The sequence below is a fragment of the Rhinoderma darwinii genome, chromosome 1 (genome assembly GCF_050947455.1).
Source record: "Rhinoderma darwinii isolate aRhiDar2 chromosome 1, aRhiDar2.hap1, whole genome shotgun sequence".
In the NCBI taxonomy this organism is placed as follows: domain Eukaryota; kingdom Metazoa; phylum Chordata; class Amphibia; order Anura; family Rhinodermatidae; genus Rhinoderma; species Rhinoderma darwinii.
The window spans coordinates 398347539-398361850 of record NC_134687.1 but is presented as its reverse complement, the minus strand read 5'-3'; the positions used below and the strand labels follow the sequence as shown (position 1 = coordinate 398361850).

The window sequence follows — 14312 nt, the reverse complement described above, 5'->3', positions numbered from 1 at the left end:
ACTGCCCCCTCCGTAGTTTTTGTATGGGCCATTTGTATACTTATCTAACTTAATCAAGTCCCCCTAGACCTCTCTTTTCAAAACTAAATACATTCAATTATTTTAATCTTTAGAGTCTTTGTATTTTCTCCAACTCCCAGGGCATCATGCCCCATGGTTGCAGCTAACTACCTGTTCATGCTAGGATGCATCCTATACGGGTCCGTCTCTACTTCTAGAAATAAACTCCTCCATACCCACATGTTTTCCGGCAGGGCGTACCTGCATAGCATGTATCTTAGGATGACTAAATTAGCCATTCTTATGGAAGCTGTCAAAGGTGAAGAACCTTCTTAAATTTAGCGGTCAGAAGTTGCATACACCAGGTACATAGTGTTTAACTGGCAACGTTTTTTAATGTCACTCCATCTTTTTTTGTCTTACGAACGAATACATCTGTGTTGTAATACCAAGCATTCGCTCTTGTGGATAATTCTTTATATTTTTTTTCAGACTGTGTTTCTCAGTATTCTGATGCGCTCTATTGGAAACAAAAATACTGTTCTTCTTGGTCTTGGTTTCCAAATGTTCCAGCTGGCCTGGTACGGTTTTGGTTCGCAGCCATGGTAAGTAGATTTACTGCTTCACTTGAGGTAACTGTGCAAGGTAAAACTGAAAGGACACCGCGGCCCCTTCGTTCCCAGAATTAATGGTGGTCTGGCAGTCGCACCCCACCTATCAGAATGTGTTGGCATATTGCTAGAATATGGCAACACTTTGAGTGCGTATTCGAGAACTAAAAAATTAAGTACCGCACAATCTCAGTGTAATCTAAGGAATTTGCAGTAGTACTACCCATTCCGGGTTTATACAGTATTTGACTTATTTCGACTTCTTTTGCTTATTCCTTGCCAGGATGATGTGGGCAGCTGGTGCTGTAGCTGCAATGTCAAGTATCACATTCCCTGCAGTGAGTGCTCTGATTTCCCGTAATGCTGAAGCGGATCAACAAGGTATGTTTTATTATCAAACAGCCTGTATGTTACGATCGTTCCAACAAACATCCCATAGAAGTTCAGACGTTCCTACACTTTTGAGGTATCTGACTGAACTAATAAATTTTAATTGTTTTCGTTCTCTTAACCCCTTGAGGACGCAGTTATTTTTGGCTTAGAGGACACCTCAGTTTATTTTTATTTTTGCAACACTGTGTTCAAAGAGCCATAAAGTTTTCATTTTTCAGTCAATGTAGCTGTGTAATAGCTTGTTTTTTGCGAGACGGGCTGTATTTTTTTAAAGGCACTTTTTGGGATAAATACAATGTATTATTGAAATGTTAACTTTTATTCTTCGGGCCCGTCCAATTACGGCGATACCAAATTGATAGTTTTTTTTTCTATTTACTACTTTTGCACAATAAAAATACTTAAATAGATATATATTTTTTAAATCATTTATTTTTGTGTTGCCACATTCTAGGAGCCCTTTCTTTTTGTATTTGTCATTGACTGCGCTGTATGAGGGCTTATTTTTTTTGTGGGGCAAGCCGTAGTTTATAATTAATACCATTTTGGGGTACATACAACGTTTTGATCACTTTTTATTCAATTTTTTTTGAAGACGAGCTGATTAAAAAACATCAATTCTGTATTTCAGTGTATTAGGACTGTCAGTGTAAAACTGACAGACGACCTCTAAGGCCCTGCCCCTATCTTCTGTACATTGCCCCTCTGTCTAACTGCTCTCGTGCCACAGTCGTTAATAACTAACTCCGATCCTGGCCGTTGCAGCAGGGTATCATCTGTATGTTACAGTTAAAACCCACTGCTAATGGCCCAGACTCCGGTCCTGAGCACGGCAAATTGTTCAGAATAAAGGAGTTCAGCACCGGTGGATGTCAGTTGCAGTCCAATCAGAATAGCAGGACCTAGTGCTAGAGTCCACTTATGCTTTTGAGGCATGTAAAGTGCCAGTAGTCATAACATAGTTGAGTTAAAGTGTAGCTAAACGTTTGACAAACTTCTGACATGTCGTAGTGATATGTCAGAAGTTTTGATCCGTGGGGGTACGATCACTGAGACCCCCACAATCGCTAAAACGAAGAGGCAGAAGCGCTTGTGTGAGCGCTGAGCTGCTTGCTTTCTGATAGGCTTTAGGATAAGTAGTATGCACCCCAAAATGGTAGCAATACAAATTACATTTTGCCCCGCAAAAAACAAGCCCTCACACAGCTCCATTGACAGAAAATCCAAAAAAGTATTGGTTCTCAGAATATGGCAACACAAAACATTTTTTTTTTATTATTTCAATTGTTTTTCATTTGGTAAAAGTAGTAAACCTAAAACTATATAAACTTCATATTGCAGTAATCGTATCGCAAAATAAAGTTAACATGTCTTTTGCATCACACGGTGAACGCTGTAAAAATAAAACCCAATAAACCATTCCACCACGCAAATAATTTTTTTCCAGTAAATTTATATGGTATATTAAATGGTGCCATTAGAAAAGGCAACTCCGTCGCACAAAAAAACAAGCCCTCATACGGCTATGTCGACGGAAAAATAAAGAAGGTTCGGCTCTTAGAATGCAGTGAGGAAAGCACAAAAAACGAAAAATGACTTTAGCAGGAAGGGGTTAATACCCAAGTAAAGACAAATAGTCATTAAAAACATGAGATTCAAAAATACAAATGAACATTATAGAATAGGTGTTGAAACATATTTGTAAGGCATAATTACCTCACAGATGCTCTGGCCGGGGACTCTGCAGTAAAAAGCCCCTGACCTCATTGTCCATATATGGACAGTGATGTCAGGAGATTCTCCAGTCCCGGAGTCCCCGGCCAGAGCGCTACCGTTGCTCTGGCCGGAGACTCTGTAGTTGAAAGCCCCTGACATCAGGAGCTTATACCTTGGGGAGCTTGCCCAGAGCCGGAATCCCTGGGCCGAGCACTACATGATGCTTTTCCCCGGGGATACCGGCCCTGGTATACGTTTAATGTATACCGGTGACGGATGCCATACAGTGGCATCTGTCACATGTAGGCTCCTATGTAAAAAAAAAATACAAAAAAATTTATACCACGTGGTATACATTGTTTTATTTTGCTGTATTCCTCAGGATGGAATAGCATAGTACACTGTTATTAAAATCTCCCAAAAAAAAAAGTATGCCAACGTATATCCGCCTGAAAGTGTGTCCTTTTGGCCTCAGTCGGGCAAATGGAGCACGTTTAGCGTGTATGTAGGGAGCTTTCCCAATCTGCACGCTTAACCGTACGGCCAAACGTGATATGAACATAGACATATGACTTCTGATGTCAATTAGGCTATGAATACTGCAGATTGGACTAACCCCTTTGGGGAAGTGCCCCATATATATGCGGCAGGTGTAGCCAAGGGGTTAATAAAGTAGAAAGGATTTTACAATGTGTGGGACACCTTTGCGCCTTTCTACTTACGCTATACAGAGAACATAAGCACCATAAACAGCCATAATTTGGGGACTCACCAGTAGCTCAGCCTTATAATCATTAATTTCTACATTGCTGCTGGTAAAGAAAGCATGTGTGATAGCTGTATAATAGGGAATTGCTGATTGTCGTTCCCTGATGTAAGGTCTAAAGAGTCTCAAAACGTAATAGATATGAGTTTTTATGTTTGATATAACCTGAAGGTTTTGGTTTGTTACCAATGTAGGTGTTGCACAAGGCATGGTGACTGGTATTCGAGGTTTATGCAATGGTCTAGGACCAGCACTCTACGGGTTTGTTTTCTTCCTCTTCCACGTGGAGCTTGGAGTATTAGTGCCAGTACCAAACTCTGATGATAAAACAACGAGCAATATCTCTGGTGAAGAGGTAAGCAGTAAAATAATGCTGTACAGCTTTGTAAATCAGTTGGTGATCGCTACAATTGAGTTTTGCTAAAGGAGAATACCGGACGCACTGCTTAAAGAAATTTAAATTCCTCAATATGCTCAGTTAGACAGACATGTCATCAATCATGATGTATAAATTACTGCACTTATTTACCTTTTCAGCACTGAGGCTTTTTAAAGTCTAGTTCATGCTGGAAGCTGCAGCTGTTTTTCTCATACTGCGGGAGGGTCAGCTAACTTATCTGCCTGTTTCTAACCCTGTATTCGCTTTGATGTATACATTAACTGGATTCCTTCACCCACAGACTGTCACTGGGCTCCCTCTTGTACTACAAGGTTTGAGAAGGAAGACTCTTTATCATCTCTCTGGTGGGTGAATGAAGCAATGCCTGGGGAAAGCAGAATACAGGACCCGCAGATCCTGTAACACGCACTTCACTCATGCTTCACCACACTTCGCTAATAAAACCATGAGTGACAAAGGAGTAGAAATGAGCAGGGAGGGTGGGAGATAAAACAATGTCATGTTTAGTGCTTTAGACACCTGGGGGTGGAGCATGACTAAGTATACCAGACCATGAGAGTAGCTGTGGGAACAATACGGTCATAGACATGACACACGGCTCTATAGGCCACTGTTACAATCATGGCCTACCAATACAGACGGGGCAACTGAGAGATATTCGGAGAGGTGGTTAGGTCTTGTGGGTACTATTTTATATTAATTTTATTTTAAATATGCTGTTAAATTATTACTTTTTCCCTCCTTTTTAGGGAGCCGTTATTCCAGGACCACCATTTTTATTTGGAGCAATTGCGGTCCTTCTTGCTTTCCTGGTTGCCTTGTTTATCCCCGAACACAACAGTCGCTCCAAAAACGTAGTTGGTGGAAAGCACAGTATCGTCAGCAATAGTCAGGCGAATAATCCAGACCGTGGGGGCAATGAGGACATAGAACCTTTGTTACAAGACACCAGTGTGTGACTCCCTTCTAAATGATCCCTCTGCGTCACCTGCAGTCGGAATCCAGGAGAATGTACCAAACTCTGCTGAAGAAAAAGGTCATTACACGACCGCAACCACAAAATATGGCATCGGATCTCCATGCAGATGTTCTATGAACTACCATTATTTATTGAAACTTTTTTTTTTTTTTTATTGGTCAAAAATATCAGTTATTAACGAATGACTGCATGGGAGGTTGCATGCGTAGTGGAAATCTCCAGCAGTAAAGCAGCTAAAGGTTTGAGGTGTGTGTTTCTGTTTATTCTACCTCGAACCTTGTCATTGCATTTTATATTGACTTTTGACAAAAAAAAAATCCCCAGATATTGCAGTGACAGAGCATCTGACTCCGAATGGTACCATATGCAAAGAGAGACAGTGTTGTTACACGCCCTACAGTGCCTGCTATTACATTTCTGTGTTGTTGTTGTGTTTTTTTATTTTTGTGTAGGGGGAAGATGGGGAGAAGACTTGGTTTTGCCTTTCTTGCTGCATTTTCTGAGTAGCCTTGTCTTCTGGAGTAACTCTGAAGTTATCAGTAACTGGTTTACAGAGATATACTATGATGAACACAATGCTGCAGGAATTCCCAAACCACCACTCTCATAACCAACCAAGCACCCAATATATTTAGGCAAGTGCTGCTAGGTCAAGCCACATAAAATCATTTGATTGGTAGTGAGAGGTAGAACAGTAGACCGAAGAATACCATCTTTACTAGTGTGTCTTTTAAGTAACCACTTATGGATGGGAATGAGCTGCCGTGTTGTCGCGTAAGGCAAGTATTTGCACAAAGAATTGTTGTATAAAGCTGTAAATAAAAAAAAATGAATGGACATAAGGGTGGCGGTATAGTACAGTTAAAAAGCAGCGAGCAGAATATTTATACGGCCGCTTTATCATAAGTTACAGATTTGCACAACATGCAGCCAAAACTTTACATTTGCTTTCTATCGGATAACGGTTCAAACAACCAACGTCCGAAGACCAGTCGTTTTGACAACCTTGAAAAGCGCACCGAGCGTTAAAAAATAAATAAAAATATTCATAACGCTCAATACCAATGGCCAGTGATCAAACAAGGTGGTTGGTCACGTTGCTTGCACTTTACCTATAATGGTAGGGTCTTGTTTATAGCACGACAACATTCCTTATTTAGGGAGGCTTCCTACATAATGCAGGCGGATGCCGAGAGCTACCAGCGTATCTAGTCTCTTGTACTAAGGTCACCTCATTTATTACACCCCAGCCTTAACTGCTATGTAGAGTGCATTGGACACATATCGTAGCCTTCATGTATGAAACTCTTCCTACACCGCTTTCATGAGATATGCAGATTAACCTTTTCTTTTTATAGCTCAATCTCGGGACACTTTGTCACGTCTATTTTTTATTTTATTTTTTTCCAAATGTCACTTGCGAAGATTGATCGGTTTGAAGAAAATATACAGATGTACGTGTATTTTTCCTAAACCAACACCGACTATTAAAAGTAAATAAAACATCATAAACGGAGCGCCGCTTTTAATGTTTTATATGTAGATATTTGTAAGAAACATTTTTTCCCTACCGAGAGGCTGTGTATATCTTGTATTTATAACTGTAACAAGATTCTTGACTGAAAAATATATTGCTTTTATATAAAGGAATATCTATAACTGAAAATGTTTTTTTTTCTCTCTTACATAAGGTATATATTTTGTGATGTTTTTTTCCTTCAACGAATATAACATACATTTTATAATATGCATTTGATTTTTATGTTAACTCTGATCGTGATGCATAATAAACCAGGCATATTATACTCCTGTTGTGCTCCGTTCTAGCTTTAATTGAAGTGTGTAAATGTTTTATTGGATGGATCGCTCTATTGGGGTTATATGGATTTTCCCACCCTAGACGTTTAAATAGTTGTCCAGGATTAGAAAAGGGGTCATCTTTTTTGTAACTTCCATTGACTTGAATGGAGAGGGCAATAGACATGTATAGCCACATAGTCATTCAATCTCTGCCTTACGCTTGCTTCACACGGCCGTGTTTGGTCCGTCAGATGTGGTCCGTATGTTCGCAGTATTTCCCAGATCGACCACAGTTCAGGGAGTTCTCTATGCTGCTAGGAGTCCCTACCTCCCCGCGATAATACTTTCCCATACTGTAGTAACGTTTTCAGCACGGGACAGTAGTCCTGCGGGGAGGCATGGACTAACAGCATCATGGAGAACTATGATGCTAGGAGTCCGGCTCCCTGAAATGTGTGCGGTCCGGGAAATACGGTCGACATACAGTCCGAACACGGCCATGTGAAGCAAGCCTCCCTCACCAGACGGAACAGGCATTACAGGACACCCATCCCATGATAGGTGGCTCTTTCCATTTAAGTCTTTAGGAGTTACTGACCTAGCTGAGCCAGACGTTTCTAATATCCTTTGGCATAAATGTCTATGGTGGGAAGTCACTTTGTACAATTTATTCTTGTGTGTTTGTGTTGAAGCATTTTTGCATCCAAACATGAAATGCTTGCTCTGCGAGATCTCATTGAGGCCACTTCATGTTTACACAAAGTTTCAATTTTGCAGCGACGTTTACTTTTGTGGTTGCGTTCTGTGTGTTTGCTGCTATCTCTGTCCTAAAAAAGAAAAAATAAGACCGCCCAAACGCAACTCGTACATTGCTTTCATGTTTCAGATAAAAGGATTTTTTTATCATCTCTGTAGTCTGCTATAATTAAACAGGATTTCCGGTTTTATGCAAATAAAGATTATTCATTATATAATATGTTCTACAACTTTCTAATATCTTTTACATCCGTTCTGAACTGTTTTCAAGATAATTGCTTGCTAGTAAATGGAAACATTGTTTACATCCAGAGGCTAAAAATCTGCCATGACCTAGGGTTGCTGTTAACTACTTAAGGGCCAGTTGACACAGGTTTTTGACGCGGATACCACCTCAAAATCAGTGCCAAAAAAAGTCCGAAACAGCCTCCCATTGATTTCAAAGGGAGGCGGAGGTGTTTTTATTTTTTATAGCAGCTTTTAAACGCTCGCGGTAAAAAAATCGGCATGTTCTTTCTTGCAGAGAAAGTGTCTCTACGCTGCGTTTTTTTTCCCCCGTGACCCTCTAGCCACGGGTGAAAAACACAGCGAAAGCCGCGGCAAGAAAGTACAGGCAGGTCAAGGTCTTTTCCGCCTACAAATTCCTCTGTGTGAACTAGGGCTAAGAGAGCGCTCCGATACATCTAAAGACTTCAAATGTCGAATGTTTTTTTCATGTAAAAATGTGCAACCGGGTTTTTTTTTTTTTCATGGCTCCAACGAATCTCAAAAAATGAAGCAGTATTGCAAAAACTGTTGTATACAGTACCTATGCAGAACCATGTGCTCCCGGTTGATACAGCTGCTACACTATGGTTGCTTATTCCCCTGCTTCTTTCTACCCTACTCCTGAGCACTGTATAGGGCATATGTTATCAGGGCAGCTTATTAATCTCAAAAAGCTACAGGTTCTATATTCCTAGGGAGACTTGTGAGCTGCATTTCTCTCACAGCTTGACAGTCACGTGAGAATACGTCACAAGGAATGCAGGTCCACAAGCAGGCATGTTAGAGAAAGCAGATTTTGTCAAGAAGCAATAGAGAAATTGGGCAACAATACAGCAACTTGAACCTTTCTAAGTATCTAGAGATGTGGAAAAAAAAGGCGCACATATCCTTAAAGGGGTTTTCCAGTCCCCAAAAATTGATGGCCTATCCTCCGAATAGGCCATCAATAGCTGGTCGGTTGGGGTCCCACCCGTACGAGCGCTGCACCCTTTTCAAAACAGCTGATTGGTGCGGGTCCCAGGAGTCGGACCCGACTGATCAGCCATTGATGGCCTATCCTAAGGATAAGACATAAATTTTTAGGGACTGGAAAACCCCTTTAAGAAGACTTTTTGCAGCGCAACGTTCAAATTTTACCGAACAAGCAACATCTGCAGTCTACAAGAGTGAAAAAATGGAGCTGCATGTATCCTCTAGACTGCTGCTGTAGTTCAATAGTTAAAATGTGAACGTTTGGTGCGCTTTTTCGCCCGGAATACCCTGTGACGTACAGGGCGGAGACGCTGTCTGCTTTTACGCAGCATATTTGCCCCGTGTCACTAATTGTTTAGCAAATATTGGTTAATGATTCCCTTGTGGATATTTTATTTTTATTTTTTTGTCTTTCTGCTGTTTTTCAGTTACTTTCACTTTGATCTGAATGAATCTAAAGGTCTGACTTTTGTCTGCTTGAGTATAAGGCCAGAATCACACACAGTTTTTTGGATCAGTTTTTTGTTTTTTTGTGAAAATCACCACCTGTCTCCCTTGTAGAGCACACCCCCACCCCCTGTAAATCTCAGCACCACCCCCTCTTGTACCTTTTAGATTGCACCAAAACCCCTCCCCCCCCCCTTCCTTGTAGATCGCGCTGCTGTAACTGCCACTAGGAGCTGAATCCCTGGCCAGAGATTGCCGACGCTTTGTCCGGGGATTCAGCTCCAATTGGGAGCTACAGCGGCACGATCTATAAGCGGGGGGGGGGGGGGGTTTGGGGGTTGTGTGATCTACAAGGTCCAAAGGGGGGGGGGGTGCTTTCTACATGGGGGCGGTATCTACAGAGCGGTGTGGCTATGTACTAGGAGTCCCTGCTTCCCCATGGAACTTCTTTTCCGTGCTGTATCATTTTTTTCAGTACGGAACAGCAGTTCAATGGGGAGGCAGAGACAATGTGACACCTCACCCTACAGCACAATGTATTTAAGGTGCTGCGTTCATTATCCATTTTATGGCCTGATGAACATGTTGGTTCAGCGTCTAAACACGTAGCCTTTTACCATTATATAATCTACAATACTTTATCATTGGATTTTGGAATAATTTTATTATAGCAGCGCCAGTTGTGGTCCCCCCTTCTCCTTTTATTTCTGGCAAATCTAGCAGGGAAACAAAGCGTCCATGCGAAGTCAAACACTGGCTGCGTTACATTATGCCCCCTACTTAGGCCTGATTCACACGAACTGCAGTTTTTCATGTCCGAGGTGCATCCGTGCTCAGCGCTGCGCGACGCAATGTCACGCATCCCCGATAGTTGAGTCTATGGAAGGATGCGTGAAAAGAACGGACATGTCCTATTTTCCAACGGACCCATCAAACGGTCCGTTGAAACAATGGCTGAGTGAATGGCCACATTGATTTACATAGGTCCGTGGGACGGTCGCTGTTTCAACGGCCGGCCCACGGACGTTAAACATGTCCGTGTGAATAAGGCCTTATTTCCCGTCTCTGTAATTTTCACCAGCTTACCAAGTAGATTTGTTTTATTAGAAGTATTACAAATGTATTTACTGTCAACTACGTAATAAAATATTTGACAAATTAGCATTTCAGTTCGGTTTTGTAAATGAAATCATTCAGAATAAAGTGTATTTCATCCAAGAATGTGAATCCTTAATCATTCATATCTTACTGGTTTCACGCCATGTGTAAGATTTTTTTATGTTTCACTGCTGCCATCTAGTGTATGCTTTTATTATAATTGAGGAAGGCATTTACTATAAGCTGGTTTTTATGGTAAGATAAAAACAGGGGATCGGCAATAGGGATAACCTATTTGACCGCAAATAAAGTATATTAAACAATGCCTTATTTCACTTGTGTGTGTGTGTATATCTCAAAATTATAAAAGTGTTCTATGTAGTATAAGACCAATCTTAACAGTCCGGTATTTAATGAAAAACACACAGTTTACACACAGCACATCCCTGGTTGAGGGAAATGAACTGATGAAGCAGAGCTCAGAGCTATTTTTTATCACTTCTAGGGGAGAAAATCTAGTATGGCATATAATGGGCATGGGTCACAATTGTTTTTCAGTTTTGTACAGACAACATTTTTTTCTTTATAAAATCCGGCATACAGAAGTACATTAAGGCCCCATGCACCTCTGGGGGGGCCCTATTAATAACCCAGGGTGCATATGAGGCCTTAGGCTGGGTTCACACCTGCATCTGGTCTTTCCGTTGCCTTGCTTAGTCATAGCAGCAGAGCAACGAAAATACCGGACACAGTGGTTTTGGCGCACCACGATCACCACCGGCAGCCGACGGAACCTATTGACTTTAATGGGTTCCGTCGGGGTGTCCGTGGTTTTACCGGAAACAATAGCGCAGTATTCTATTGGTTTCAGTAATTTTGGCCGTATCTGCAATGGAGGCCCCTACCGCAACTCTCGTGCACACCAACGAGTCCTCATGATAAGTTGTGCCACCAATGTAAGGCTGGATTCACATGAGCACATTACGTCCGTAATGGACGGACGTATTTCGGCAGCAAGTCCCGGACCGAACACACTGCAGGGAGCTGGGCTCCTAGCATCATAGTTATGTACGACGCTAGGAGTCCCTGCCTCTCCGTGGAACTACTGTCCCGTACTGAAAACATTATTACAGTACGGGACAGTTGTCCGGCAGCGACTCCTAACATCATACAGAACTATGATGCTAGTAGCCCGGCTCCCTGCACTGTTCGGTCCGGTACTTGCGGCCACAATACGTTCCGTCCATTACGGACGTAATGTGCTCGTGTGAATCCAGCCTAGGTTAGTAAGAATTGGAGGGATAGATGAAAGGGAGCATGATTGCAGGATCAGATTACAGTCTGCATAGTCTGTTACTGTGGAAACATATAGCCGTGCTGTTACAAATTAGATGGTGATGTCACAGAGTAAATGTAATATATTCATAAATACTATACAGGGGATTACTAGATCAGCATGCAGTGAGGTCACAAAGTGAATATAATACACTCCTACACTATTCAGGGGATTATTATGCCAATGTAAGGTGATGGCACCAAGTGAGCAGTTCTGTTGATGTTACTCAGTCTATGACTAACGTCCTGTCCTCTGTTAATGGTATCTTTCTATTGCCATACTGTCATATCTACCTGCAGAGGGACTTTCCTCCTTCGGAGCTACACTAAGTACTGATGCTGCCCCACTGCTTCGGTGATGCATATAAATTCCCGGAAACTAATGCCCACAGGATATGCCATCAATGTCTGAGGATCTCCTTACTCTGTTATGCTTGATGAGGTGGCCAATATATCCAGGTAGAGAATGAATAGAGAGGCGGCTGAGCATGTGTGCATCTCTCTTTTTTAAGGCCTCATGCCCACTTCAGTTATTTTCTTCAGTTTGCGATCCCTTTTTTTTAACTTCTAGCACCCTGACACATTCATTTCTATGGGGCCATGCACACTTCCGTTGTTTTGACGGACCTGTTCGTCCATTCCGTCAAAAGTAGTGCATGTCCTACTCTTGGCCGTCGTTCAGTGACCGTGGGGCAGATTGAAGTCTATGGGTTCGTAAAAAAAAACTGACGGCATCCTTTTTTCACGGATCCGTTGCTAAGCAACGGCAGGGCGTGCCAAAGTTCCCTGCATTCAACACACCAGATGGATTTTAACAGACTGTTTAAAACGGAAGACATACGAAAGCACATCATCCTTTTAAAACGGAGGAACGGACGCGGAGTGACAACGGAAACCACATGGATGTCACAACGGACACGGATCCGTTTTAAACGGATGTGAAAATGGTGAAGGATGTGTGCATGAGGCCTAAGAGTTAGGTCTTATGCACACAGCAGCACATGGAGTCCAGAGCTGCAGGGACTGCACTTCTATGGAGCCATAAGAATAATAATTGGCACGGGTTTGTAAATAAATATGCCCTTAAATTGTAAAAAGGGCAACAAAATGAATAATGGGCATGTTATGAGTAAAAAAATTGTGTTCAGTCTTGTGGGATTAAACGGGTGCTCCTATTTTATCAAAACAAATTAACGTTCGAGAATGTAAATATAGAAATTTTTGAAATGACAAAGATTTTTTAAAAGTTTACCATTTTGGAGATCTTGCTTCTTCTCCACCCTGTGTCCTCATTTTTGTAATTTGGCCATCTCTGTGGTTTACGGCTACCAGCGCAGTACGGCAGCAGTGGCCGGACTTGCACACTTCTTACTGAGTCTTTCACTGTGAGTATGGCTGGGCTATCTGGAGCGTGCAGTACCTCCCTGTCCGACCACCTCTTGGCAGCTCTATACAAGTGTCTAGGACGGCTTCTTGGCATACTCCGTAGTCCTGGATCTGTTCCATACTGCTGCCAACGGCACGGTAGCTGCCAACGGCAAGTAGAACCAAGCGGAACTCTGTAGTCATCACAGCGCTGCTTGCGTGAAGTGATCCAAGGGGAATTGTACAGCTCACAAATCGTCTAGAGGAAGGAGCGGGCAAAAGACGAGAGAAAAAGATGAGTTCCTGGTAGTAAATCAAATTGGAGATGATTAATAGGTTTAATATTAAATAGTGATTTTAGCTTGGCCAAGAAAAAAATAGGGGGCGAGATGGAAATAATCCTTTAAGGAGGGGGCGGCATGATCAACTTATAAAATATAAATGGTCCATTTGCTGTTCATTCAGGTCTCAAAAAAACAGGAGGGTATAGACTCTGGCTAAAGGATCAGGGTATGTTCACATGCTAAAGTAAAAACGGCTGTGAAATACGGAACTGTTTTCAAGGGAATTTTCAGCCGTTTTTTTAAGCATCAAACGTTTTTTGATGCGTTTTTTTGCGGCCGTTTCTAGAGCTGTTTTTCTATTGACCCTATAAAAAATGGCTCAAGAAGTGACATGCACTTGTCATGGGGCGTTTTTTTACGTGCCGTTTTTTTAAAACCGTTGCATTAAAAAAATGCCCCATCGGAGCGAAAACGGTTTTCCAATTGAAATCAATGGATAGATGTTTAGAGGCGTTCAGCCTCCGTATTTTCAGCCGTTTTTCGGGGCGTTTACGGTCCTAAAAACAGCTGAAAATAGGTTGTGTGAATATACCCTAAGGCAGGGGTCTCAAGCACGCGGCCTGCATGCGGCCCCTGGGGCTGTCATCTGCGGCCCGCGGGACACAGAGCCGCTAGTATCGGCTCTGCTCCGAGACTCTGGAATTCCCTGACATCGCTGTCCACATATGAACACCAATGTCTGGGGCTTCCCCAGAGCCGGAGTCCCAAGCAGAGCGCTGGTGTCAGCTCTGCTCCGGGACTCTGTGGAATTCCCTGACATCGCTGCCCATATATGGACAGTGTGTCAGGGTCTTGCCCAGAGCGGAGCAGAGCGCTGGTGTCGGCTCTGCTCCTGGACTCTGTGGAATTCCCTGACATCGCTGCCCATATATGGACAGTGTGTCAGGGTCTTGCCCAGAGCGGAGCAGAGCGCTTGTGTCGGCTCTGCTCCTGGACTCTGTGGAATTCCCTGACATCGCTGTCCACATATGGACAGCGATGTCTGGGGCTTCCCCAGAGCCGGAGTCCCGAGCAGAGCACTGGTGTCGGCTCTGCTCCAAGACTCTGTGGAATTCACTGACAT

At 42.6% G+C, this 14312-nt stretch overlaps 1 protein-coding gene across 2 annotated transcripts in view; it reads left to right on the top strand.

Moving 5' to 3' along the window:
- Nucleotides 1–7601, top strand: part of LOC142653383 (hippocampus abundant transcript 1 protein-like) — a 72949-nt gene extending 65348 nt beyond the window's left edge. The window contains exons 9-12 of one of the 2 annotated variants that reach the window (XM_075828838.1): nucleotides 493–605; nucleotides 895–992; nucleotides 3681–3841; nucleotides 4636–7601. In XM_075828838.1, the coding sequence (XP_075684953.1) occupies nucleotides 493–605; nucleotides 895–992; nucleotides 3681–3841; nucleotides 4636–4845 (582 nt within the window). In that variant the 3' untranslated portion in view covers nucleotides 4846–7601. The other variant, XM_075828839.1, reaches the window with a different exon arrangement.
- Nucleotides 7602–14312: the final 6711 nt, after the last annotated feature.